Raw genomic sequence first — 24,094 nt, 5'->3', positions numbered from 1 at the left:
AGTGAGGTAGGTTAGATAAGAGAAACCGCAAATAATTGGTGTCTACCGATTTTAGTGGCTTGGCAGTCATAATTTCAGGGTAATGATTTCACTGATTTATATTTCAATACTCTTCCCTGCTATGATGCAGCTAACTTCCAAATTTGAGTGATGACTACTGGGTGCAACCACCTTTTATGAGAATTTCTTATGAGACTTTTATGAATAGCTTACATGTTTGTGCAATCATTCGTAATGGCACCATTCATGTATAAATCATCATGGCACAAAAATTATGTTTTTGAATAAGGATACAATTGTGTGTGAGTTGGATCCCACAAGATTATTTTGTTTGAAATAAAGAAGCTTAGACTGTGTTAGCAGTTTCCATTAATAGATCCCGTATTTAGATTTCAAGTTAATTCTTCCATATGGCACCAGTCATGGCCATTCGAGGCATGCTTTTCAATTTACACTGGCTTACTTTGAAATGTCTTCATAATTTCAGTCATCACCTTTTACAGGAGTGCCTATTGCATCCTCAGGGAGTCTGTGCATAATTGCTCTCTGTCCATCTCTCCATGGGCCAGCATATTTTCCGTTTTCACGAAATGAAGCTGAGGATGGTCATTTTGTTTGACTTGGATATGTGCCACTCAGAATAAACACTTACTTTGTTAGAGAACCTAATGGGCAGTTACTTTCTTAGTGTTTGGACAGTAAATCCAAAATCTTTGGTCAGAATATTGAGTCTGCAGCATTGGCTACTAGACTACTTTAACTATGTGTTTAACTGTACCTCTATAAATCATTCCATCAAGCAATGTCTAGTAGCAACTACAGCATTGATGCCAATCTGAGACACAGGATACCTTTGTTTGGAAGGCTTTGTGTAGACATACTTAACCAAATAGTCAGCAGATGTTGACCAATAAGACAAATAAGCACTGGATTTGAGGTATTTCCTGTAACAAACCTACCCAACTGAACTGCCAAGTCTGAAGTGAAATGAGTGATCTATCTATCTATCCATCATCTGACCTTTTTACTGTAAACTCCCCCCCCCCCCAAAACAAAAACAAAAAACAAAACGGATAATTAAAAGGACAGTTCATCCAGAAATTAAGATTCTGTCATGATTACTCGACCTCATGTTGTTCAAAGCCCACAGAAGTGAGAATTATTTAAAAAAAAATTTTTTTTTAGAATTCTATCCCCTTTTCTCCCCAATTTTGGAATGCCCAATTCCCACTACTTACTAGGTCCTCGGTGGTGGTGCAGTTCCTCGCCTCAATCCAGTTGCCTCCGCTTCTGAGACAGTCTATCCGCGCATCTTATCACGTGGTTTGCTGTGCATGACATTGCAGAGACTCACAGCACATGGAGGCTCATGCTACTCCCTGCGATCCACACACAACTTACCACGCACCCCACTGAGAGCGAGAACCACTTAATCGTGACCAAGAGGAGGTTACCCCATGTGACTCTACCCTCCCTAGCAACTGGGCCAATTTGGTTGCTTAGGAGACCTGGCTGGAGTCACTCAGCACACCCTGGATTCAAACTCAAGACTCCAGGGGTGGTAGTCAGCGTCAATACTCACTGAGCTACCAAGGCCCCACCCAGAAGTGAGAAATTTAAAGGAAATACAAAAGGCAGAATGTTAGCCCCAGTCACCATTCACTTTCATTCATCTTTTTCCATACAATGAAAGTGAATGGTGACTGAGACTAACATTCTGCCTAACATCTCCTTTTGTGGTCCATGGATGAAAGAATGAATGTCATCTATCTATTAATCAATCAATCTATCTATCTATCTATCTATCTATCTATCTATCTATCTATCTATCTCCTGACCATTTAACTGTAAAGTACTCATTAAAAACTACTTGGAGGGTCATGATTTGTAGGATAATCAGAAATGTTAGCAAAAGTTATTTTGTTTATGATTTAGTCAAAAAATCCCTATTTATTCGTACCTAAATCCTGAATTTACATATGAGATTCTAATGTTTTTTTTGTTTCAAATCCATTCTGAACAACCAAAGAAAACAGAGACATCTAGTGGCAATACAAAATTGACTCTAAAACCATTCCACAGAGAAGAACTACAACTCCCGTTCACATTCACGGCTCCGCCACATTTCGACGCACTTACGTCTGACGTCACACTCGCTTGTTTTGGCCGTTTGTTTTGATATCCGGCGATCAAACGTTGTGGATGTGTTGGACATTCTGACTGAGAGGTATGTGTAATAAATTACACAGTGTCCGTCTGTTGTATGTCTTTAATGACTTCTTTTTCTCGCCTTTAAGTTAGAGTGAATAACAGCCTGAGTGTGTAAATCTGGCTTGTTTAAGTCATGTCAGCTGGCGCGGAGGGTTAACGCCAAACAGCTAGCTGAGCTTCGCTAGGGGACTTTAGCAAGTCCAGATTTCTTTGTTTTGTGTTACTTTATATTGTAATTCTCTGTCACAGTATAAGTACATCACAGTATGTGACATGAAAAATAAAGGAAAATGGTTGATCAAAACAGCAATAGTGTTTCACATTCTTGCAATCTTTAGTTTCTGTTTAGAGACTGTCTCAAAACATAGTGAGTTCTCTACATAGACCGCATGTTTGGGCGTCACAGACGCGGATGAAACGTAATGCATAAACTTAAAGCATAAAATGCACATGCACTTTACTTTTACTCAATGCTCAGAGTCATTCAGTGACAAGATAATACTTGAAGGACACGAACTTTTTTCAACCCTTCTTGTGTTATTAATATGTATGAAATATGCATAGTCATGTTTGGAAACCACACCAGTTCCTGGGGAAATCTGATGTGCGCACACAACTGTATCATGAAGAATTTGCCTGGCATGCCTTTTATAAAGGGTTTCACAAATAAAGTGTATTTTCATTATAACCATGATGAATCCTACATCTAAAAGTATTAATGTGGTTTTATATGTGTCTGATTTCAGGAGCCTGTGTGTGCATGGGTGTTTGTGTGTGGAGAAGAGAGAGAAGGTGGAAGACTCAGGGAGTCTGTGTGGCTTATCATGGCTGACGGGTCCAGTGATGATGATGTCATACACCTGGCTAGCTTCAACACGCATCGCAGTCGAGGTTGTTGCTGGCTGATAATTTGAATACTTGTGAACAATGCCTGGCTTTATCTGATCACCTATTTTGTAAACAGTACTGGTGTTCAGGACATCCTGACCCTGTTTTTGTTTTGTTTTTTTGTGGTTTTGTCAGGTAAGAGTGTTAGGACGTACATAACCATATCCTCATCGTCGGATTCTGATGATGAACCTGTCAGGTTTGTACCAAATGTCCCTGTTGTGGTCAAGGATGATGAAGAGGAAGTGAGCATCTTAGAGGTAAATGGGTTTAACTTTGAAGTTATAATGAGCTTTCGTGAGTACAGTGGACCAAGAATGCCACACTTAAAAATGAATGAAACTCATTGCATGAGATACAAAATGTCAAACCAAGTGGCGTCTGTGAAAAACAAATAAATAATGGCAGATCTTTTTTCAGAACTAGCCGTTTTTGCTATTATTTTTAACCAACTGGTTTTAAACAACAAATGTGATTTTTAGTGGATGCATGAAGTCAGTTTCCCTCCAATTTACACAACTGTCCTGGGAAAGTAACCACAGGTGTAGTTCATGACTTTGACTATGGACATGTTTCACTAACTTTTGACACCCAGAAAGTGTTCAGATACTTTGTTTTCATTTTGAACTGTATATTTATTTTATTATTTAAAATTCAAAATTCTTTTTGTTTGAAAATTGTGCTATCTTTCTTGAAAATAAACACCACTTGGTATGATATTTTTTTATCTAATGCAATGGCATTCATACATTTTTAAGTGTCGCTTAATCTCCAGATACTTGTTAGGGTCACTGTATCTCATTTATACATATTATTTGTCTCTATTAAAGGAATAGTTTACCCAAAAATGAAATTTCTCTGATCATTTACTCACCCTCATTCCATTCCAGATGTGTTTGACTTTCTTTCTTCTGCTGAACACAAAAAAATATTTTCAGAAGAATATTTCTGCTCTGTAGGTCCATACAATGCAAGTGAATGTTGATCAGAACTTTGAAGCTCCAAAAAACACATAAAGGCAGCATAAAAGTAGTCCAATAAAACTCCAGTGTTTTAATCCATGTCTTCTGAAGTGATCCAATGCATAAATGTAACTATTATTTCACTGTACATCTTGCCATTGCAATCTCTAGGCATAATCATGATTTTAAGGTAGATTACACTTCCTAGTGCTTGACGCATGCACAGAGCGCTAGATGGCACTACAGGAAGTGTAATAAAGCTTGAAATCATGATCGCCAAGGAGACTGCTGATGTCAATATTTAAAGTGAAAAAGGAGTTATATTTTGGCCTGTTCTCATCCAAAACTGATTGGATTGCTTCATATGGATTAAATCACTGGAGTTGTATACATTTAGGCTGCCTTTATGTGTTTTTTGGAGCTTTAAAGGTCAGGTCACCATTCACTTGCATTGTATGGACTTACAGAGCTAGAAATCTTTTGTGTTCAGCAGAAGAAAGTAAGTCATTTACATCTGAGATGGCATGAAAGTGAGTAAATGATGAGAGAGTTTTAATTTTTGGGTGAACTATTCCTTTAAAAGTCAGTTTCAAGAAAGGTAAAGAGAGTGACATTTTCTTTCTGCTCAAGCCTTAAATTCATGATTCTTTATAATGACACAAAGAAGTGTGCCACAAGTTAATTCTTGGTTAATCTATTTCATACTTGTTTCAAACAAGTAGTAAATAGCCATTGTACTCAGCACATTGAAGTACTGATGATCTGTTCCTGTTCAAATATTGATTGTACACTCTCTTGCAGCCACAGCCCTCACCTCATCGTGAACTGATCCGACCTGCTGCAAAGTGGGGTGAGAAGTCCTTTCCAAGCCAGACATCTGGATTCGACAGACATCCTTCCAACACACACACCCATCACCCTCCCGTAGCCACTGTACATCCTACATTAGGAAACCAAGCCATAGGTGTCTTAACCACGGACAGGAATGCTGTACCCTCAACGTCTAGAGGAAATGCTTTGCACAGACCTCCATTGCCTGTTAAGGACTTACTGCCCTTTCATAAGGATCCTTTACCCAGTGCTCACTCAGAAAATCAGGCCATTTCTGTTACAACTGCACCTGCCATTGAATCGGGTCCGTCAGTCATGGGCCATACAATTGAAGTGGTCATCCGGCAGAGACCTGAAAGGCACACAGACAGTCCTCCGACGTCACAGGGGGTTGTGCTAGTGGAAATCCAACGAGATGAACCGCAACGGCAGCCTGTGGCCGCCCCTCTTGCTCCTGCGCGATTCCCCGCACCGGCTGACAATGAAAGACCTGGACCGTCAGAGCCCATAGAGCCCCGTGTACAGCAGGCCCCTGACCAGACTGCCCTGAATGTCCTGGTGAAGGGAGTGGTGAGTCCACTGATCAGGGTTGTGCACCATTCAGAATTGAATTGAGAGTGCCTTTTCAATTCCAGTTCGCTTTCTGAAATTGAATTGATGTAGCAAACAGGATGCAGAATTGTGATTCAAATTTGAATTTAAGTAGAATTTAAATGTATTGACATTCCTAGAAATACTTGTGACTGCTTTATGTGTAGTTTATAAGTGGTTTCATTTTTCAGCATACATTTTCCAAAAACATGTTATCATACAAACAGTATATAACATGGATAATGCCAGAAATATGAGATATTAATAGTCAATGTTTTATATATATATATATATATATATATATATATATATTAGGCAGGGCTTGACATTAAGGATTGTCATGTGCTTGTCCTTTGGACAAGTAAATTAGTCATTCACTTGTCCGAGTAAAAGGGATTTTTTTCAACTGTGGTGTAAATATAAATTTTTCAGAAGCAATATTCTCATCAATATTCTTATTCAGTCACTTGTTTCCCAGCAAGACGTGATACAATCATGTACCAACTTACATTTACACAGTTGTTTTTTCTTGACAAATAAAAAAACAGATAATTAAAAGGACAGTTCATCCAGAAATTAAAATTATGTCATGATTACTCGACCTCATGTTGTTCAAAGCCCACAGAAGTGAGAATTATTATTATTATTTTTTTTTCTAATTTTCTCCCCTTTTCTCCTCAATGAATTTTGGAATGCCCACTACTTACTGGGTCCTCGTGGTGGCGCGGTTACTCACCTCAGTCCAAGTGGCAGAGGACAAGTCTCAGTTGCCTCCGCTTCTGAGACAGTCAGTCAGCGCATCTTATCACGTGGCTCGCTGTGCATGACACTGCGGAGACTGACAGCACGTAGAGGCTCATGCTATACTCCGCGATCCACGCACAACTTACGACACACCCCATTGAGAGCGAGAACCACTTAATCACGACCACGAGGAGTTTACCCCATGTGACTCTACCCTCCCTAGCAACTGGGCCAATTTGGTTGCTTAGGAGACCTGGCTGGAGTCACTCAGCACACCCTGAATTTGAACTCGCGACTCCAGGGGTGGTAGTCAGCGTCAATACTCGCTGAGCTACCCAGGCCCCACCCAGAAGTGAGAAATTTAAAGGAAAGACAAAAGGCAGAATGTTAGCCCAGTCACTGTTAACTTTCATTCAACTTTTTCCATACAATGAAAAAGAAAACGTAGACTTTGACTTAGTCTGGCCATTCTCTGTTGACCTCTCTCACCAACAAGGCATTTCCGTCCACAGAACTGTCACTCGCTGGATGTTTTTTTTTTTTGGCACCATTCGGGGTAAATTCTAGAGACTGTTGTGTGTGAAAATCCCAGAAGATCAACAGTTATAGAAATACTCAAACCAGCCCATCTGGTCAAGCCCTGTATTAGGGCTATGTGGATACAATCAAATATTGATATATAACGATACTTTTTCTCATGATATTATATAGATACTTTGGTCCATGTATCGATATTTATATTCAACTATTTGTGTATTCATATGTAAACACACAACAAAGTTTGCACACTGTTACTTCCAAATCAATAATGAGCTCACCAAGAGACAAAAACATTTTGTTTCGAGCTACATGCTCTTCATCGGACATCAGTATATAATTGAAATTTACCCAAATAAATTGGAATTGATTTGTAGTCACATTAAATTATGATATCGTGATGTATTGCAATATATTGAATTGTGACTTGTATTGCAATACGTATCGTATCGTGAGGTGTCAGACGATATCCAACCCTAATATATATTATAATTAACTTTCGTTGTATGGTCCATGCTGGAAGAACAATTCAATTCCCCAAATGCTTTAATTTACCACTAAATCTTCAAAATGGAACCAAAATGAAACCCAACACCTTACAAGTTATCTATTCTTGCCAGATTGTTGTTGTGTTGGTCTAATGAAATCCTTCTGTTGTGACTGTTTTGTATTTCTTTGAATTACATTTCAGTAAATTAATTATTCCTGTCATTCCAATTCAAAATCCTCTGGGGTGCAGCCAATTCAAATTCCAACTAATGATTTGAAAGGGAATCAATAGAACTGTTTAAAAGAATATTCCAGGTTTAATACAAGTTAAGCTCAGTCGACAGCATTTGGGGCATACTATTGATTACCACAAAAATTAATTTAGACTCGTCTGTTCTTTTCTTTAAAAAACAGCAACATTCTGGGTTCCAGTGAGGCACTTATAATGGAAGTGAATGGGGCCAATCCCTAAATGTTAAAATACTCACTGTTTCAAAAGTATAGCCACAAGACTTAAACAATATGCGTGTAAACATGATTTTAGTGTGATAAAATCAATTAAGTTTTCTGTGTAAAGATAAAGATATCTAAAAAACTTTGTTGCCATGACGACATAATGCGTAAATCCTGAAACCCTTAAACGACCAAAAAACTACCATTTAAACAACATTGCAGCTCAAATAATACATGACTTTTAAGTGCTTTTATAAAATTATAAGCTTCAAATTTCTGTCTTTAAACCCTCCAAAAATTGTCCCCATTCACTTCCATTGTCAGTGCCTTACTATAACATCGATTTGTCCTTTTTTTTTTTTCTTTTTTCTTTAGAAAATGAGGGATATTTTTTAAGCCATGGGTTCTCTAGGGATTTTCCAATTGGTTTTTAGAATAGCGGTTTTCAATTTCAGAGTCAAATAATGTCTGTGGTTAACACTGTTAAAAGAGACATTTGTTCTACAATATACATTACACAGTGACAGTCATACGTCAAATATGAATTTTGAAGCTGTTGTGTGCTTTAAAAGCGTTCGATATAAGTACGTAACAAGTTGCTACATAACGATCACAAAGGTTGCTTGATTCATCAACCATGTACATTCTTGTGTTAGTTGTATTCCATATGAAGCAGCTTGTTAGCAACTTGCGTTTAAAGCACACAAAAGCTTAAAAATTCATGTTTGAAGTATGCCTTTGAGTAATTTGTTGTAGAACATAATTCTCTTCCAGTAATCAATTACTCTTCAAATATTGTTGACTACAGACCTTATTTTATTCATAAATTATAAACCACTATTCTTAAAACCCTGAGAACCTACAATGAAATAGCCTTCAGGGGTGGCATACAAATTGACATGATGACTGAACAGCTCCATTCTTAAATTCAGAATTTTGCCCAACCCTGCATTTGATTAGCACTTCACTCAGAAGTTACAGTATGCCACTGTGCATACTGTACATTAACAGCAGGGTTGGTTTTGCTTTGGCTCATATTCCCAGATGGACCTTTTTCCAGATGTGCAGGAAGCATATGTAGCTGAACTGATAGAGAGAGGCGAACTGAAAGATTTAAATGTGTAAGTCCAAGCTTTTCTCTACTCATTTCTCACTGAGACTCACCTTCTACCCATAAGATGTTTGTGATGCATTGTGTTTGTTATCACAGAATATGCAATTTGTTGTTGGAAAATCCTGACTATCCGAAGAAAGCCAACTCGGTTTTAATGCAAAGCAGTGTGCTCCTCGAGACTAATGACTCTGAGACACAGGTTTGCACATGTCTGTTTTCATCATGTGTAATGCAATGGATATCATGTCATTCATACAGTTTCCATGTATACTGAGTCGATGGTTTAATTACTGTGAAGTTGTTCAGTTATATGGTAAACACAGGGTTCCCGTGGTCATAGAAAACGCAGAAATACCAGGAAATTCTGAGTTATGTTTAAATTCTTTTCACAATCCTGACAAGTCATGGATATTGTCTAGAAATTGCTCTTTGGAAATGTAATCTTTATAAAATTATTTTAAAAATCCATATCCAGTAATCACAAACAACTGTAAAAGTGATGGAAATGTATCTGCCTAAATGTGTGGGAACCCTGTCTAAGAAGATCTCCTTTTTCTCTCATTTGTGCAGGAAAGTGAAAATTATTTTGATTATTTCAAACTAAAGACTGTTGGCCCAGAGGTTGTAGTCCAAGCTGCAGATATGCTGATGCGTGATTTCAAAATGTTGAGCTGTCAGGATATCAGATGGGCCCTGAATTGCCTCAAAGGACACTATGCAATCACCCGAAAGGTGCTCCTTCATATGTACTTAAATTCTTCTGTGAGCATTTAATGGCAAGTGGTTTTAATGGCATGCCATATCAGTAGTGTTGTGTTTCCATGGTCATGTTTAAGTATTGATGAAGGCTTTTGAGTTCAGGTGTTTGTTATTAATACCTCTGGTGTCTATTGAAGGCCTTATTCGAAGCCCTCAAGAAGTGGCAAGAGAACTCCACTGACCCCTCAGGGAAGAAGAAGAGAAGGAGAGAGCCCAATGAGCGCGCCTTCATAGACTTCAAGTTTGAGCAGGGTGACTACATGTATTTCTTACCTTAGGGGCCGTTCACACAGGACACGGTATTGCATTGAAAAACTGTCCAAAAATGAATAGTTCACCAAAAAATTAAAGACGAAAAAGTATCATGAAAATAGATCATACAACTTGAGTGTTATTTAAGTCTTTCGAAGCCATACAAAAGCATTGTGTATGGAACAGATTCAAATTCACATCATTATTCACTGTAAATGATGTGAATTATTTCTCCTTGGATCATCGAATCAGATCTTTGTCATGAAATGGTCGAACCAGTCAACAAAACCAGTCTGAATGATTTGTTCGAATCGGACAGATCCAGTTCTCATTCATTACGTTTACATGGACACCAGAAAGCGGCTTATTGTGAGAGAGCGTGTTTTTTTTGGGGGGGGGGATTTTTCCCCCAATTTGGAATGCCCAATTCCCAATGCGCTTTAAGTCCTGGTGGTCGCATAGTGATTTGCCTCAGTCCGGGTGGCGGAGGACAAATCCCAGTTGCCTCCGCGTCTGAGACAGTCAACCCGCACATCTTATCACGTGGCTTGTTGAGCGCGTTGCCACGGAGACATAGCGCGTGTGGAGACTTCACGCCATCCACCGCGGCATCCGCGCTCAATTGTGGGTATAGCACAGGGGCAGTGGTGGCTCAGTGGTTAAGGCTCTGGGTTACTGATCAGAAGGTTGGGGGTTCAAGCCCCAGCACCGCCAAGATGCCACTGTTGGGCCCTTGAGCAAGGCCCTTGACCCTGTCTGCTCCAGGGGCGCTGTATCATGGCTGACCTTGCACTCTGACCCCAGCTTAGCTGGGATATGTGGAAAAAAAAAGAATTTCACTGTATATATGCAAATGTATTATGTGTGATAAATAAATATAATTATTATTATTATTAATATTAGTTTATAGTGTATGTGCTTTTCCCACTCTACTCCCAGAAATGTTGAATTATTTCCGCTGTGTTGCTCCATCCTATGACGTTTGTTGTTCGGTCTGTTCACACACATCCTGCTTATGTGTTTACATGGCCACATTAAGCCGCGTTCTCGAGGAGATACCTAGAGTTGAAGTCAGAAGTTTACATACACTTAGGTTGAAGTCATTAAAACTAATTGTTTAACCACTCCACAGATTTCATATTAGCAAACTATAGTTTTGGCAAGTCATTTAGGACATCTACTTTGTGCAAGACATGAGTAATCTTTCCAATAATTGTTTACAGACATATTTTTTCACTTCTAATTGACAATATCACAATTCCAGTGGGTCAGAAGTTTACATACACTAAGTTAACTGTGCCTTTAAGCAGCTTATGTCAAGCCTTAAGAAATTAGCCAAGTACATTCTGATAATTGGAGTCAATTGGAGGTGTACCTGTGGATGTATTTTAAGGCCTACCTTCAAACTCAGTGCCTCTTTGCTTGACTTCATGGGAAAATCAAAAGAAATCAGCCAAGACTTCAGAAAAAAAAAAATATGGACCTCGCACAAGTCTGGTTCATCCTTGAGCAATTTCCGAATGGCTAAAGGTACCACGTTCATCTGTACAAACAACAGTATGCAAGTATAAACTCCGTGGGACCACACAGCCATCATACCGCTCAGGAAGGAGAAGCATTCTGTCTTCTAGAGATGAAAGTAGTTTGGTGCGAAAAGTGCAAATCAATCCTAGAACAACAGCAAAGGACCTTGTGAAGATGCTGGAGGAAACAGGTAGACAAGTATCTATATCCACAGTAAAACGAGTCCTATATCAACATAACCTGAAAGGCTGCTCAGCAAGGAAGAAGCCAATGCTCCAAAATCACCATAAAAAAGCCAGACTACAGTTTGCAAGTGCACATGGGGACTTTTTGGAAATATTTTCTCTGGTCTGATGAAACAAAAATGGAACTTTTTGGCCATAATGACCGTATTTATGTTTTGAGGAAAAAGGGTGAGGCTTGCAAGCTGAAAAACACCATCCCAACCGTGAAGCATGTGGGTGGCAGCATCATGTTGTGGGGGTACTTTGCTGCAGGAGGGACTGGTGCACTTCACAAAATAGATGGCATCATGAGGAAGGAAAATTATGTGGATATATTGATGCAACATTCAAGTCATCAGCCAGGAAGTTAAAGCTCGGTCACAAATGGGTCTTCCAAATGGACAATGACCCCAAGCATACCTCCAAAGTTGTGGCAAAATGGCTTACGGCCAACAAAGTCAAGGTATTGGAGTGGCCATCACAAAGCCCTGACCTCAATCCGATAGAAAATTTGTGGACAGAACTGAAAAAGCAACTGCGAACAAGGACGCCTACAAACCTGACTCAGTTACACCAGTTCTGTCTGGAGGAATGGGCCCAAATTCCAGCAATTTATTGAGAGAAGTTTGTGGAAGGCAAAGTGTTTGACCCAAGTTAAACAATGTAAAGGCAATACTACCAAATACTAACAAAGTGTATGTAAACTTCTGATACACTGGAAATGTGATGAAAGAAATAAAAGCTGAAATAAATAATTCTCTCTACTATTATTCTGACATTTTCACATTCTTAAAATAGTGATCCTAACTGACATATGATGGAATGTTTCTACGATTAAATGTCAGAAATTGTGAAAAACTGAGTTTAAATGTATTTGGCTAAGGTGTATGTAAACTTCTGACTTCAACTGTAGGTGTGTTAAACCGCTTTCTCTAAATCCCTTAAGCAGTATGACATTTAGAACGCCACTTTCTGCAAGAACGTGCATGTAAGTGTGGTCATTGACTCTGTTCGCAGCAAACAGGTCTCTGGAGTGTTAGATTGTCAGTAAATAATGACTCAAATTTCAGTCTGTTCATTATGCAGAGCAATCAATTGACAGCAGAAGATGTGAGAGACTGTGAACTGACCACTTTTATTTCACTTTTATGCTGCTTTTAAGTCCTTTTTTTAACCTCACTCCATGTTCATTGTTACTGCACGAAAAAAAGCATTACAAAATGTCTCCTTTTGTGTTCCCTGAAATAAAAAAAAATCATACAGGTTTGGAATAGGGTGAATAAATTATGACAGATTTTTAATTTTAGTGAACTAAACCTCATACTTGATGTTGTCTAAAAATACAGTGCTCATGGCGCAAGACACGTCACAACAGTCAAAGCTGGGGCATTTACTGTGTGTTTACACAGACCAACAATTTAAAAATAACACAGAGTTAACACTAAACCCAAGAGTGCATCCAGTAGGAACAGGCTATGGCTTGCAAATACATCAAAACAAAATCAGATAAAAAAATTAAAGACTTGATTGATTAGCTCATTTTTGTCTCATTCATCTCAGGTTCCTTTAAACTGGAGAGAAAGATGTACTTTTTGGAGAAAAATCGGAGATGGAGCCGAGGTAACGAGACTTCACAGCAGCCGTCTCTCATAAAAGAGCTTCAGTTTTACGAGCAGAAAGCCAAGGAAATGGCTGAGGTACAGCTCATTTCTTCAGTTTATCTTATGTAATAACCTAAAGAAATAGCGTTGTGATGAATCAAGCTTTCAGGCAGCCAAACGTTCAATAATTGTGTGGTTCTTTTGTTTCCCACTTCTAGCATGAAGATTTCCTTTTGGCTTTGCAAGTGAATGAGGAGCAGTATCAAAAGGTGGGTGTGAAGTGTTTGCATACTTTAGACGCTTCTGGAATGACATGTCAAACCACATCATAAGAATCGTAAGCTGTAATCTCAGCTGCAGTTCTATGTGCCTCAACAACTGGTTGAATCAGTGACCACCTGTTTTAATAATCTATTTTAAAACATTTAGTTCTGGTCCACTAATTCGATTGGACAAGTGGCGTTTCAAGAGTGTGGACATTTCGTTTAACAGCTCTGAAATGTTTCAAAGTTTGTATCTCTCAGTTTTTCTGTTATTGCTTGCTGCATAAAATTCCAATTATGTGGTTTGTAACATTGTAACTAAACTATTTTCATTGGTGAAAAAACCAGTTGGCTCTTTATGTCCGAAATGGTGTTTACTCAATATTAACTTCATGTTTATAACTTAATAACTGTTGTATGTGATGGTCACAGCCATGTAGTTGGATTAGCTGCATTTAAAGCCATAAAATAGCGTAACTAATAATGTTTTATCTACTGTAATATGTTTTAGAAATGAAATGGTTGACCGGTCTCAGACATGGTATTTTGTTATTGATTTGGATGCTGAACATTGTGATTACAGAGCATTAAATTATGACATGAAAATTACATTTTGGTCTTTTCTGTGCTCTCAGGATGGGCAGTTGATTTTGTGTGGATGCTGCTGTGGGGATTTTGCCTTTGAAGAGATGACCCAGTGTATGGACGGCCATCTCTTCTGCAAGGAATGCCTGGTGAAGTATGCCCAGGAGGCAGTGTTCGGCTCAGGACGGGTAAGCCAGTCCTAGAGGACGATTGTAGAATTATAGCTGCTGATAGTTAGTACTCAACCGCATCCTGTTTTACAGATATGATATTTCATCATCCGGGACTGGAGTGCTGAGATTAGACTATTCAGTCTCAGAGGTTACCTTTGTGTCATTTGAACTCTGTGCAAACAGCATGTTTTGTGTGAACTCATATTTTGAAATCCCCTTGTATTTTGGTTTCATTTAAGCCCTGTGCTTTTTAGGTGCTTTCCAGTTTCTCTACTGTGTTCCTTTCATTTTTATCCTAAAATGAATTCAGTTCCAATAAAATTAAGTGTCAAGCAAAACATTTCACAGAAAGAAGTTTAAGTTTTAAATGATAAAACAATAGACTGTCCAGCACTTACACAAGAAGTATTTGTACACCTTCTGGTTCTGGCTAGAAATAAGTGAAAAATATTATTTGTGTTTGTTTGCAGTCAGAGTTGAGCTGTATGGACGGAAACTGTACGTGTTCCTTCCCTACCAGTGAACTGGAGAAGGTTTTACCTGAGAACATTCTGTGCAAATATTACGAGCGACAGGCAGAGGAGGCCGTAGCAGCCACCTGTGCTGACGAACTGGTCAGGTGAGTAAAAGGCAATGGTTTACCCAAAAATGAACACTCTTGTCATCATTTATTCAACTCATGTCATTCCAAAACCCATATGACTTTCTTTTTTTAATGGAACAAAAAATATTTATGCTATTGTTTTCCATGTAATGAAATTGAATAGTAACTAAGTAGTCAATATGACTTGAGCGTGCTATATTCCAAGTCCTCTGAAGCCATACAATAGCTTTGTGTGAGAAACAAACCAAATTTTAAGTCTTTATTCACTAACAATCTTGACAGCCTATTTAATTTTAGGGGCCGGAGACTGTCTTAGGTTCAAATATATCAATGTTATTAATGAATCAAATTACAATTGGACTCAGGGAAAAAATAAAAATGTGAAAAAATGTATGAAATCACCTCTTTAAGTGGCTCACCATCATAATTTATAAAAAAAAAATGTTTTCCTTACTTTCTTTTCAAGGTGTCCATTTTGTAACTTTCCAGCACTTTTGGACAAAGAGATTTCTCTGTTCAGTTGCCCAAACCCTCGCTGCAGAAAGGTTGGTCTGTTTGTTGGATCTACATAAGGGTGTGTGTGTGTGTGTGTGTGTGTGTGTGTGTGTGTGTGTGCTGTGTCTGTTAATAATTCAATGACATCTTTTTTTGCAGTAGCCCCTTTATAAAAATACTGTTGTGATCTGGCTCAATTCTCTCTCTGTCCACTTCTATATGTGTCTCGAAGCTGTCACTTGTAAGGCTGTCAAATTAAAATTAAAAATTAAAATTTTCTTTGAAATTAAGATAAAAATGCACATTTTGAATGCTAAAAGTGTGCATTTGATTTTTGGATGTGTGCCAAGTACTGTCGATGACCTCAGACTCATCGCATTTTTGCTCTGAAAAAGGCTAGATGCAGCGCAACAAATACAGTTTAACAGAATGCAGGTGTGTCGAGTGTTTTTAAGTTGAAAAACACAGCGCTCTTGAACAAGACACTGAATAAACAACAAAATGTTGTGTGCACTCACTGCAACATAAAACAGCTGTTAGAGATATTTCCCACAGGTGTCAATCCTTACCGCTCTTCCTCTCCTGCCTCACTCTCTACAGACGTCGCTTGGCCATGCCCCCATCACCACATACCACCATCGCCCAACTCAGGCCGTGGAGCCATCTGGCCTTTCACTTAGCCCCCCCCCCCATTTCTGGAGAGGAAATCCGTAACAGCCATCTGTGCCCCTGGCCTGTGGACCACCTCAAACTTAAAAGGCTGGAGAGCTAGATACCAATGGGTGATCTGCTCGTTGGTATCCTTCATAGAAGGATGGAGCCACTGGAGTGGGGCGTGGTCTGAACAGAGGGTGAAAGTATGCCCCAGCAGATAGTACCGGAGGGTGAGGACCGTCCACTTGATGCCCAAACACTCCTTCTCGACTGTGCTGTACTTAGTCTCTCTCAATGAGAGCTTTTGACTAATGTACAACATGGGGCGCTCCTCCCCCTCCACCATCTGGGACGGTACCGCTCCCACCCCTCTGTCTGATGCATCCGTCTGCAAGATAAAAGGGAGAGTGAAGTTAGGAGAGTGCAATAACGGCCCACTGCAAAGTGCAGCTTTCACCTGTGTGAACGCCTGCTGACACGGCTCCATCCACTGGACCAGATATGGTGCCCCCTATTTAGTAAGATCAGTCAGCGGGCTGGTGACGGTCGAATAATTAGGTACAAACCTGCGATAATAGCCAGCCAGCCCCAGGAACTGTCTCACCTCCTTTTTGATCTTAGGTCTCGGGCAGGCTGCAATCGCTGCGGTCTTATCAGTTTGGGGCTTCACCTGCCCATTATCCAAGTGGAAGCGCAGATACCGTACTTCCACCCGCCCAATTGTGCACTTCTTTGGGTTTGCCGTGAGTCCCGCCCGTCTCAATGACCTCAGGACAGGCTGCAGGTGCCGCTGCAAATCATTACTGAAAATTATGATGTCATCTAGATGCGTGCGGTTTGAGGATTCTGTCAATGAGCTGCTGAAACATAGCCGGGTCCCCGAACAAACCGAACGGAAGCGTCACAGATTGGTGTATTCCGAACAGTGTGGAAAATGCCGTCTTTTCACAGGACATGGGAGTTAAGGAGTTAATCCAGTGTCGAATAAAAGCGAGCACGCCTAACCGATCGAGCAGCTCATCAGTCCGTGACATTGGGTACGCATCAAATTTAGACACCGCATTGAATTTTCTATAATCCACACAGAACCGGACTGAGTCGTCGCTCTTAGGAACCAAAACCACCGGGCTGGCCCAGTCACTGTGGGATTCTTCTATTACCCCCATATCCAGTATGGCCTTTAATTCTTCCTGAACCACTTCTTTTTTGTGCTCAGGTAATCGGTAGGGATGACTATGTACTACTTCCCCTGGGGTCGTTTCGATATTGTGCTCTATGAGATTCGTATGACCAGAAAGAAGTGAGAACACGTCGGAAAATTCTTCTTGCAACCTCCGTGACTTGGGATGGTGAGAGGTGGTCTGCACATGTGACCGGGGTGACTCGATCAGTGGCTTTTAAGTTCACTTCTGGTCTGAGCTCCTCCCTCACCGGAACCACCATCGCCAAAGTCACAGGGACTGCCTCTCTCCACGGTTTTAGGAGGTTGAGGTGGTAAATCTGACATGTTCCGCCTCTATCTGTTCGTTTCACCTCATAATCGATTTCCCTAACTCACCGTGTGACCTCAAAGTGTTCTTGCCGCTTGGTGAGTAATTTAGAGCTCGATGTGGGGAGCAATACAACGACTTTATCTCCCGGTGAAAATTCCCGTAGCCAAGGACCCCTATTATACAGCCGGCTTTGACATTTTTGAGCCTGGAGCAAATTCTCCTGTGTTAATTGCCCCAGTGCATGGAGTTTTACTCTCAGGTCAAGAACGTATTGAATTTCGTTTTTGCTGTTTGATGGTCCCTCCTCCCAGTTTTCCCATAGAACGTCGAACACGCTGCATGGTCAACGCCCATACAATAATACAAATGGGGAGAACCCAGTGGAGGCTTGTGGGACCTCTTACGAATCATATTCTTCAGGGTCTGATGGAATCGTTCGACCAAGCCATCCATTTGGCGGTGGTAAATGCTGGTCCGAATCGATTTAATCCCCAATAATCCGTACAGTTCGTGTAGTGTACATGACATAAACATAGTGCCCTGATCAGTGAGGATTTCTTTTGGAATCCCCACTCTGGAGATGATTCTGAAAAGTGCCTCGCAACACTTGGGGTGGCCATCACTAAAGGGTAATTTTGGGTATCCCCGTGTACACACCTTACCTTCACCGGCCTGTATCCAAAGCCTTGGATTGAACCAAGCTTTGGTAAATGGAGGTTTGATTACAACCTGAATCCACCAAGGCTTGGCATGTACCCCCCTTAATACTCACAGGTATCCGGTACACTCCTGCTCGATCGGGGGCGGCCTGTGGCGCGTCAGACATCCGGACCAATGTCTCCACCTCCATCGCGAGGCATCGGACCTGGAAATGCCCAGGTTCCCTACAACTCCTGCAGACCGGCCCAACCTTCATGCCCACACCTGCGGCAGTGGATTCACCAGCCTGTGGGGGTTAGGGAAAACCGGAGGGTTGAACAGCCCAGGGAACCAGTTTTGGGATCTGAATTCCCTGTTTCCGAGGAATAGGAACAGTAGGAGGGGAATGTTAGGGGGAGGGAGGAGAGAGAGAGAGAGAGAGCAAAGATGAAGGGGACTTGCCAGTCCCCGAATACTCCGCCATATTGTCCTCAGCCAGCTGAACCGCCCCATCCAGCGATGCTGGTCGGTGGCACTGGACTCACTCCGCTGTCCCTTTCGGTAGTCGGACGATGAACTGCTCCACTACCACCAGATCGAGTATCTCCTCAGCGTCACAATCTTCAGCCAGCAGCCACCTTCGGGAGGCATCACGGAGCTGTTGAGCGAATGCGAATGGCCGGCCAAGCTTGCCGAACATCAGCAAGCGGAAGTGTTGGCGTTGTTGCTCTGGGCTTCAGCCGACCCGTTGCAGGATGGCTTTCTTCAGATCTTCGTACACCAGGAGGTTGGACGCAGGTTGTTGGTGGGCTGCGAGTTGGGCTTCCCTGGACAACAGCGGCACGAGGCGGGCCGCCCACTGAGTGCTGGGCCAGTTCCATGCTCCCACCATCCGCTCGAAGAGCTCAAGGAACGCCTCCTGGTTGTCTTGAGGTCCCATCTTCGTCAGTGTGATGTGCTGTACAGCCTTAGGTGGGTCCGGGGTCATGGCGGAAGATCCTCCTGGTGTACCACACCTGCCAGTTCTGCGCTTGAGCCTGGAAGAGTGCCTGGAACCGCTGCTCCTGTTCCAGATGCATCAGCAGAGACTGATGTTGGGCTTGGTGGATGCTGGCGAGGGTCTTGAATACTTGGGCCAGTGGCGAGGACTCCATGACGGTGTTTTCTTCCTCCTAATTCCCGTGGTTCGGCATCACTGTGATATTTTTCTAACTTGCTTTCTAGGAAGAAGTGGGAGCCGGACAAACAATTCACCGTGAGTCTTTTATTCCTGGTACTTTTCAGTATAACACACATACAGATGGCCTTTCAGCCCAACCGATCACAGACACAGTTAAATTCTTGTGTCACGCTCTCTCCTTCGGTGGTCTGGATTGCCCTTTTATCCCTCTCCAGCATTCACTGCAACACAAAACAACTGTTAGAGATAATTTCCCACAGGTGTCAATCCTTACCGCTCTTCCTCTCACGGCCTCGCTTTCTACAGACGTTGCTCGGCCATGCCCCATCACCACACATGGCGAAACGATTAAAAACGTTCATCTAGCACGTTTACAAAGAAAAACAAATGGCAAAATGGGTGGTTGCACAAGCGTTCGGTGTGAACAGCCCCTTAGTTGGAGGTCTTTGGCTGTTACGTCTTGCTCTCTTATCAGCATTTCTCAGATTAAGCTATGGGATTTATTTTAAAATGCTTTGTCAGGTAAGGAGTTCAGTTTTGAAATGTGTGTCTCGAGATCCTGGTGTTCTGTTCCATCCTGTTGTGCTCCGTCTGTATGAACAGCCCCTACCTGAGCTCAGAGTCTGGGAATATTGCTACCGTACATGCAACTAATTAAAAAAAAAGAAAATGAAAAACTATGGTATTGCTGCTATTATGATGCTTGAGTCCCAGGTGTACTGTGGCATCAGTGCAACACTGTTACATTTAACTGTCTGCTGAAGCATTTTTCCCCTATTATATTTAAGCAATATCACACAAGCAAGAGTGCTGTATGGTCCTACATCAGCGAGGCTGTGATTTAGTCGCAGTCATGAGGCGCAGGCCTGTCACAAAAAATGCAATTTCTTACGCAATGGATCAGAATACTTTTTTACGCAACGGATCAGAATCTGCTGTTGCTAGTTCAAGATATGCGCACAAGCGTCTGTTACTAATTTGAAAATGTCACTTTAGAACTAGTAACGATAGTTTGGGCTGTTTCTAACAAGTTATTAGAGAGAGAAGGATTTGTCTGTGTGTGTATGTTTGAGAAAGAGAGATTGAGCATGTGTGATACCTGCGTCTGTCTCGACTCTCAAGCAGAAATGCTGTAGTGTGTTAAATAATGTAATTTTGGTCAAAGACACCCTCTGTGGAAAAATAGGCATCTGAGTGGGGGGTATTCCTCCCTATTTCACAGTAGCCGGTGCGCAAGAGTCATCAATGTTTACATCTTCTACAATGTAAGCGCTTTGAGTTTGTCTGATTACTTAGTCTGTCGTGTCTCTTAATGCTGAAGCTGTAGTGTAGTAGTAATTAGAATGATCATGGAGTGAGAGACAATGCCTATGACTTCAAAGAAACCGCTCTCTGACTGTCAGCGCTGACTCAATGCACATCAGACTTTACAGTCTCATAACACACAAAAATGGTTAAATACATCCTATTTTCTCTGTGTAAAAATAGATGTCTGAGCGGGGGTCCCCCTGAGTATTTAACGGTAGCCGGTGCGCAAGAGTCATTCACTACAGAAACTGTTCTCTCCACCACCATGTTGATTAGATCTCCTCACAATGTGGAAACTCTGGTATTAGCTAAGCACCTTGAGTATGCTTTTGATTTTTCCATCTGTTGTGTCTCTCAGCTATGATGAGCATTAATGCTGACGCTGTTAGTTTAACTATATTTCCCAGCTGTAATATAGTAGTAGTAATCTGAGCGATCATGGATTGAGAGACAATGCTGATAACTTCAAAGAAACTTTACTGACTCATAACACATAAAAATGGCCTTTTGTCGCTACCTGCTGGCTAAAATCTTTAATGTCACTGTGAAAAATGAAAAGACACTCATCTAGCTGCTTTTTGACATCTACACTGCTCTTACACATTAGTTTAGAAAGCCACAAACACAAGCGGAGTGATACAAACAGTGAAGCGTCCGAGTGCTGATGGTGTGTGACATTAGTACTTATGGAACGTCTCTTGTCCAGATTCAAGGACCAGAACTAACTGTTGTATATTTATATTTTAATTTTTGTATACACTTTAGTCTGCTGACTTTAAAATGTTAATTTAATTCGATTGATGATAAGCAAAATCATTTTTTCAGATTTGTAGTATGGGGCACCGTGATATACAGTGTTAGGGGATGTGAAACTAATGGTATTTTTTCATTGGCAGGGTTTACTCTGCTGGAATTAGTCAGGATAGGGCAAGAACAGAGAAAGTCATTCATCATATCTGCTATACATTTGCAGCACTCTGAACTCAAAACAGAGCTTAACAAGGGTTGAGGAGTTCACCACAACCAGATGAATCAGTATTCCAGTATTCTCATGATGTTTGGTAAATGATATCAGGGAAAATGTGGATTTTAGCCTCAGGATGTGAATTACAAACCACAGCTTGTGCCAGGATTGTGATAGGTGAGGTCTTGGAAAGCAGGCTGACTAGTCTATATCAGTTCAGCCTTTCAATTACAGTAGAGTTCAAAAGTCCACATTGAAAATCTGGGATTCCAAATCGAATTTAAACCTGAAAATAAACAAAGTTTTAAGTGTAAAAACAAAGGTTTTGACGTAAAATGAAAGCAAAATAATTTAGATTCTGCACTATTTCTAGGTTACTAATCAAAAAGCTAAATTTGTGAACATGTTAACTACTTTGTACAAAAGTATTTCCTTGTTTCTATTGAGACAGCTCAAGCTCAGATCATACTGGGATAACATGGATCATCAGGCTTTGCACAAACTTGCAAAGTCCATGCCAGCTCGAGTGCATGCTGTTATTAAAGCAAAAGGGAGACATACCAACAATTACTAAGAATTTCTTACATTCATGTTAATTTTTCCATTCAACTTTTCACTCATTGTTATTCTGATAATAGTTGTAAAAAAGCTACCTTAAATCTATGAAGCATTTTCACAAGTGGATACAGACGTTTGAACCCCACTGTATTGGCTGAATTTTAAGAAGAATGTTGTGTCATGCCCAAATCATGGTGTTTTTATGTCTTTTGTCTTATCAGTGGAGGACATTGTTGTGTTATGCTGTAAGGAATGTATCAGGCAGTGCCAGGAGTTAGGGAGCGGTCTGCCTGTGTGTGTGCTAGTGGATTACAGCTGACATGCAGACCTTGTCAAGGACACTGAACTAACAGCCACATTCTCAACAGTCCTGAGAGGAATGCTAGAGCTGCCTGCAGTTTGTCAAGTCTTTCTTTCCATTTATCTCTCTCCATCTCTCTTTGCCTTAGTCTCTCTATCACTTATCACAGTAAATACATGTGGAAGGTCTGTGGTCATGAGTTTCTTTCAAACTAAAGCTCAGGGAGTAGAATATTGCTAGATATTGTCATTTAATGAAAAGTATGTTTTGAATTCCTGTCTTATGGTACAGTTTTCCATGTTAGTTTGAATCTTAAACAGTCAGGGAAACCAGTTTCTTGTCAGTTTGCTCGTTATTCACAAGTAATGGCTTATCAATAATGTTTTTGTTACTGTGGCAGCCTAGTATCTTGTAAGCAATACTTTGTTTACCAGCAGACTGATTCAAATCTGTGCAACCTCAACTCTGGAAAGTTGCATAAAGCCAGCCAGTCAGACTGAAACCAATTTTGTGCCCTCTGCAGTATGCATCATAGGTCAGTAACCAGTCTTTGGGCAATCCATGAGAGTGCATTCTGAAGCCAATACTGGGCCTACATGGCAATAATAGAGAGATTACATACTGGTACTTCTAAATATTTTGTTACAGTACGGTAACAGGTTATAAAATTGTCTTTATACCACAGACCTCCTTGTTAACGTACTGTTTGCGTTTGCATGTATTTGCATCCATTCCACCACAGATGTACTTTTCCATAGTGCAAGTGGTTGTGGGCAATGTTAGCCTAAAATGGATGCACATTCAGAAAATAGTACAACATATTTTAGTACAACAATAGTACAGCATCAGAATCAGAATGAGCTTTATTGCCAAGTATGCTTACACATACAAGAAATTTGTCTTGGTGACAGAAGCTTCCAGTACACAACAATACAAAACAGCAAAAATAAAGTATATATAGAATACACAATAGACAAATATATATACACACACACACACACACACACACACACACACACACACACACACACATACATATATACACATACATACATTCATACATATATACACATACATACATACATACATATATACACATACATACATACATACATACATACATACACACATACACATACGTAGTGCAAATCTAAATACAAATCGGTTATATACAGTGCAAGGGAATGTAACGGCAGAAGAGGTAGGATGTGTTGGATAATATAAAAAGACTAAGCTGTGTATTGCACATTAATTATTGCTCACTGGGGCAATTTCACTGTTCATGAGATGGATAGCCTGAGGGAAAAAACTGTTCCTGTGCCTGACGGTTCTGGTGCTCAGAGCTCTGAAGCGTCAGCCAGAAGGCAACAGTTCAAAAAGGTAGTGGGCAGGGTGAGTGGGCTCCAGAGTGATTTTTCCAGCCTTTTTCCTCACTCTGGAAGTGTATATTTCTTGAAGGGAGGGCAGGTGGCAACCAATAATCCTCTCAGCAGTCCGAACTGTCGTTTGTAGTCTTCTGATGTCTGGTTTCATAGCTGAACCAAACCAGACAGTTATAGAAGTGCAGAGGACAGACTCAATGACTGCTTAGTAGAACTGTATCAGCAGCACCTGTGGCAGGTTGAACTTCCTCAACTGGCGAAGGAAGTACAACCTCTGCTGGGCCTTTTTCACAATGGAGTCAGTGTGGGTCTCCC

The 24,094-nt window shown here is 40.8% G+C and overlaps 1 protein-coding gene across 1 annotated transcript in view; it reads left to right on the top strand.

Moving 5' to 3' along the window:
- Positions 1-2,134: 2,134 nt before the first annotated feature.
- LOC127451258 (E3 ubiquitin-protein ligase RNF216-like) overlaps positions 2,135-24,094 on the top strand; it is a 54,544-nt gene continuing 32,584 nt past the window's right edge. The window contains exons 1-13 of the mRNA XM_051715795.1: positions 2,135-2,227; positions 2,958-3,102; positions 3,235-3,359; positions 4,863-5,462; positions 8,751-8,827; positions 8,917-9,019; positions 9,391-9,552; positions 9,717-9,831; positions 13,140-13,276; positions 13,399-13,449; positions 14,079-14,216; positions 14,672-14,820; positions 15,272-15,350. Of these exons, the coding sequence (XP_051571755.1) occupies positions 3,036-3,102; positions 3,235-3,359; positions 4,863-5,462; positions 8,751-8,827; positions 8,917-9,019; positions 9,391-9,552; positions 9,717-9,831; positions 13,140-13,276; positions 13,399-13,449; positions 14,079-14,216; positions 14,672-14,820; positions 15,272-15,350 (1,803 nt within the window). The 5' untranslated portion in view covers positions 2,135-2,227; positions 2,958-3,035. The remainder of the gene's footprint in view (positions 2,228-2,957; positions 3,103-3,234; positions 3,360-4,862; positions 5,463-8,750; positions 8,828-8,916; positions 9,020-9,390; positions 9,553-9,716; positions 9,832-13,139; positions 13,277-13,398; positions 13,450-14,078; positions 14,217-14,671; positions 14,821-15,271; positions 15,351-24,094) is intronic.

Source organism: Myxocyprinus asiaticus, chromosome 14, assembly GCF_019703515.2.
Source record: "Myxocyprinus asiaticus isolate MX2 ecotype Aquarium Trade chromosome 14, UBuf_Myxa_2, whole genome shotgun sequence".
Lineage (NCBI taxonomy): Eukaryota > Metazoa > Chordata > Actinopteri > Cypriniformes > Catostomidae > Myxocyprinus > Myxocyprinus asiaticus.
Note: the sequence above shows the minus strand (reverse complement) of the source record. Positions and strands in the feature narration are given on the sequence as shown.